This window comes from Bufo gargarizans, chromosome 2 (assembly GCF_014858855.1).
Source record: "Bufo gargarizans isolate SCDJY-AF-19 chromosome 2, ASM1485885v1, whole genome shotgun sequence".
Lineage (NCBI taxonomy): Eukaryota > Metazoa > Chordata > Amphibia > Anura > Bufonidae > Bufo > Bufo gargarizans.
This window is the reverse complement of record NC_058081.1, coordinates 473423251-473428344: the sequence shown is the minus strand read 5'-3', so window position 1 is coordinate 473428344 and position 5094 is coordinate 473423251. Positions and strand designations below refer to the sequence as shown.

The 5094-nt window shown below is 45.2% G+C and overlaps 1 protein-coding gene across 4 annotated transcripts in view; it reads right to left on the bottom strand.

Moving 5' to 3' along the window:
* LOC122928341 (proline-rich protein 5-like) overlaps window positions 1-230 on the bottom strand; it is a 291839-nt gene extending 291609 nt beyond the window's left edge. For 3 of the 4 annotated variants that reach the window (XM_044281095.1, XM_044281094.1, XM_044281089.1), the window contains exon 1: window positions 1-229. This exon is cut by the window's left edge and continues 33 nt beyond it. Coding sequence is in view for 2 of the 4 variants with exons in the window: in XM_044281089.1 (XP_044137024.1) it covers window positions 1-101 (101 nt within the window). In the remaining 2 variants the exon portion in view is untranslated. The other variant, XM_044281090.1, reaches the window with a different exon arrangement.
* Between the last annotated feature and the right edge of the window lie 4864 nt (window positions 231-5094).

Here is a 5094-nt window from a genome sequence, read left to right as displayed (position 1 = left end):
AGAGGAACCCAGTTTAGATGCAGGAGATCTGTCAGACAGAGGCAATGGTAGAGAGGTTTGGGGGGGTACAGGGAGGCTGGGGAGGGGGGTGAAAATGACATACAGCCCCACGTGTCAGCCCCTCCAGACAGGACAATCCCTGGCCCTGGTGTGGAGCTGTCTAAGGCTTGATCCCTTTTTGCTTTGCTGCCATCCTTGCTTGCTGTGAGTTCCTCCCCGCCCTCCACCCCAGTCACTTGCTCATCTCCTCCCATTCTGTGATATTACAGGACCAGCACGACGCAGGCAAGGCATAGGGGCTGCACTGGGACAGCAGCAAGCAATGATCCCACAATCAGCATGGAAATGAGGTTATGCTTAATGCTACAAGGCAATAAAGCTATAAAAAAACAAAATCACAGCTTTTCACTATGCTTTCCCAGACTCCTGAATGGCAAATCTACTAAACCATACAACGTCCTCTGCAACAATCTTTGCGTAACTTGGAGTGAAGCCGGGTGACAAGCTCTGGGGGAGCCATCAGTGTGGCGATATTAGTTGTCACCCAGCTTTCCTTAGAACAGAAGTCAATGCCAGGATTTATATTTACTGGTGCGCCTTAAAGTAGGGGTACATCCATGGGTGTAGATGGGAGTGGTGATGGAGGGTAAATGTAGGGGTTCACCTAGCCTTTCTGCTGCCTGAGGCAAAAACTGAAATGGCGCCCCAACCCCCCAATGCCAATTTCTTAACCTAACCCCTTCCCTCCAGCCCTACTGTTAAAGACATACTTGGAAAACATTACATCCAGAGCTATAAAACATATAGGGTAATGCAGCGCCACATACTGTGCCCATTGTGCTTCCCAATACTATACTGCAGAAACAGATAATTCCACCTTCCGCTGCCCCCCTCTTGCCCCTACTTGGTGCTGCCTGAGGCAATCGCCTCACCTCGCCTCATTGGTGGTGCACCCCTGGGTACATGCCAAAGGTGGGTAGCCAACAAGCCCCTCTTCCTTGGCCAGGATGTTTAGACACAGGACAGCAAACTGAGGCTTCCTGAGGTGGAGGCAATCCTAGCTACAATTAGCTGTTGCAGACCCCCGTATGCTACATATCTGCTTCAGGCATTCACTTTTATTCGAAAATTAGAAGCTGATAGATGGTCCCTCAGGTCATGGGCGGACTGGCCATAGACCCTACAGGGAAATTCCCCAAAGAGCAGATGCCCAGAGATCAAAACATGCTCCTCACATTTCAAGCTCAGGTTGGCATAGTCAGATGATCCACTGAGACACTGCCACCCAAGTGCCAACATATACAAGTAAGCAACCCTGTGGAACCTGCTGAGAAGCTATCTGCACCCTCATGATACCAACGTATGATAATAATGCAATCCTCTATTAGTAAGGAGGCTTCTAGCTATGCCTTTGCTTTATGTGTAACAGAGGTGACGTGATAAAATGTGTCTTAAAGGTGAAACATACAGGAAAAACCTGGACCAATGCAGACTTTTATTACCTCATAATTTCAGAGTTGGCATAAAAACCATGGCTGGTACATGTCATGGATTCAATAACCATTGTATAAGGATATAGCCCTGGTAGAACTGTGGCATCTTGGTTTCCTTAACATCTCTAAAACTTTCCAATAGTCCTCCATAAATTTATAGAGAGCTTAGTCGGACGTCACAAAAAATTTATCCACCGCGTCAAAACTGGACAATGTACCCCAGACAATACCTTTTTGGCAGATAGAGTACGTTTGGGCACTTTACCCAACTCCAATTTGGAAAGGTAGTTATTAACTTTCACCTCAGGCAGCAAAAAGCAATATCATTCGTAAATTTATAATAATTCATCTCACTGGACACCAAGGAATAAAGACCTCTCTTCCTAATAGACTCCTTCCAATCTCTTCAACCAGGCCCTTTCATGGGCACTGTATGCCCTCACTCACACAACAGACCTTGGTGTGGCTCTGTCTATGTAGATGGAGCAGAAGTAAACATGTCACCTATGTACTGAGATGTCAACAGTGAGACATCTGGACGTCCTTAGAGAACCAATATACAGCAACTGTGGAGGAGAGTATGTATCCTTGTTTTCTGAGAAAATTGCCCCTGAAAGGACTCTTTCTTTGGTATTCATTAAACCTCATGTCATGCTCCTCCCCCGCAGCAATATCTCAGGTTTACCCAGAGTGTTCCTTTACGCTTTGTTGTGGTTGGTATAGGTCTGAGGGAGATGAGAATGTCAGTGTGACAAGGATAAGTTTTGTATTTTCTGCTTGGGAATGTGGAAATCAAAGGTTAATAGGTTCATGTGAATCTGTTGCAGGATAACCAGATACCAGGTCTTGTGTTAAATGGCTAACCTCAGCATCTCTACATAACAGCGCGTACTTGACAAGAAAAGCTGAGACTGCACCACATGGTTTATAGCCGTGATGGAAGTGCCTGTATTGTTGTAGGTGCTATGAGAGCTTCCCAAAGTGTTATATGGAGAACAACTGAAAGCAGTGTCAGAGTCATTTCTTAACATGTCTTCCTAGTGGTCGGAGCTTTGGTCTTTGCATTATACAACTTCAAATACAGTACTTTGCACGTTATAAAATTCTAAAACACTGCCACCACTAGGGGGCGCTTAGGAGCCTACTAAATTCTGTTTCTATAATGAACTTAAAAGGGTTGTGTCACTTAACATATTCTACATTTTTCAAACCAGTGCCTGGATACTTTTGTAATGACATGTAATAAAAAAATTAGTTTAGCCTGTGAGCAGGGGTGCACCACCAATGAGGCCAGGTGAGGTGATGGCAGCACCAGGTAGAGGCAAGAGGGGCGCAGCGGTAGGGCCTTGGGCAATGACCCCTCTGATTGTGGCAAAGAGGTTAGGTTAAGAAATTGCCATTTGGAGGGGGGGTCATCGTTTCAGTTTTTACCTCAGGCAGCAGAAAGGCTAGGTGCACCCCTGAGTATAAGACATTAAACAACCCTATCATTAAGGTGATATACCAGTACAAGAAGATGAAAAGGTATCACTCTATTCAATAAATGTATCTGTATGGCACTACCTGCTTAATTTTTGCTGAGTTGGTCAGATTTGCTCAGTTTAAGGGTCCATTCAAACATCCGTATGTGTTTTGCGGATCCACGGAGCCGCAGATCTGCAAAACACGGACACCGGCAATGTGCGTTCCGCATTTTACGGACCGCACATCGCCGGCACTATAATAGAAAATGCCTAATCTTGTCCGCAATTGCAGACAAGATTAGGACATGTTCCATTTTTTTCGGGAACAGAATTGCGGACCCAGAAGTGGGGATACGGAAATGCGGATCCGGACAGCACATAGTGTGGCCCCATAGAAATACGGAACAGAATTGCGGACGTGTGAATGGTCCCTAAATCTTCATCTGATACCAGCCATATGTTCTGTTAGAAGCTGTGGCAGTTACAGGGAGAGAATGGCAGCAGAAAGGACACCCCCTTCCCCTGAGCTGCCAGACTGAAGGTAATCTAGTAGAACAATTGGAGATCTCTGGATCCATCTGAGGTACAGGGCTGGTCCTAGCTTTGCTAGAAAGGTATTGTCATGTACTATATGATGTCTGAGTTTCATGTTTTTTACATTAATCATGGGATAACCCCTTTAAAGGGAGTCTTTCACCAGGTTTAATCTGTCCTATCTGAGGGCAGCATCAATTGATGACATAGGCCCTGACACTGGGTCATTTATTTGTATTAATATCTGTACTGAACCACTCCAGTACAATACACTGCACAGTATCAGGAACCCTTATATCCATGAGCTCCAGGCGCTCCCCGTCCTCTCCCAGATGACTGGCAGCTCTCTTACTCTATACACAGTGTAGCAAGAGGGTCCTGTTAGTTTGCTACAATGTGTCAGAGCAGGTAAAATGGAACAGTCTGGAGTCTAACAACATATCATTTTTCACATCTGCATTGGGTATTCCTGATGTTCTGTCATAGGGTTAAAGAAATGAATGTAAGACAAAGACGGATGTTGCATGATGAACACCAACAGGACTTGATGGATCCCATTGACTATAATGGAGTCTTTTGGGTTTCCATCATGTCATTTTAATGGACAAAATGGTGCAGCATGCTGTGATGCTTACAGAATTTGAGAAGTAGGCCCCTTTTGGAGCCTCCAGCACAGATGTGAATGAGGCCTTAGCAGGGTCTGTGCTGTATTCAGTACTGGGTCTGTGCTGTATTCAGCTTCTGGATGTGAATAGGTTGTTGAACACTCATTCATGGACATGAAGTAGAGATTATGAAGATGGCACGAAATAGCCACTTTATTAGAGACATCCATCTAGTAGCGCATTGGACCTCCTTTGGCCTTCAGAACAGTGGCATAGATCCCACTAGTTGTTCTACAGGAATATTGGCCCATGGGGACACAACAGCTTCTCGCAGTTGCCACTAATTAGATGGAATTACAGACACGCTCTGAATAGCCTATTCTACCAGGTCCCAACGATTATCTATAGGATTTTGGTCTGGTGACAGTAAAGAGCAGGGAAGCAAGGGAAACTTTCTGTCATCTTCATGGAGTCAGTCCAAGACTATATGACCCTTGTGGCAATGTTTTGTCCTTCTGAAAGTGTCCTCCTGCCATAGGCCATGGATGGTTAAACTTGGTTGGCCACAAAGCTTAGGTAAGTACTTCTGTCCAAGCATCAATCCACAGCTATCCAAAAACTAGGGTGAGGCAAGAAAACATTGCCCACACCATGACTTCACATTCACCTGCCAGAACTGTTGACATCTGATAGCAAGGGTTCATCGATTCCTGCTGTTTGGCCCAAATTCTTACCCTCCAATCAGCATAGTACAACAGAAATTTGGATTGTTCTGACCATGCAATGCTTGTCCGCTGCTTGGTTATTCAATTTTTGTGCCCTTTTGCACACTGGAGTCCTGCCATATTGTTTCTTGTAGACACCAATAGCACTGGAACTGGTTGTCTGCCATTATAGGTCATCTGTGCTGAGGAACGACGAGTTGTACATGTTAGATGGGGCACCAGCTTTGTATTTGGCTGCAGATTGGTTCACTGTCTGTCAGAATGATTATTGACA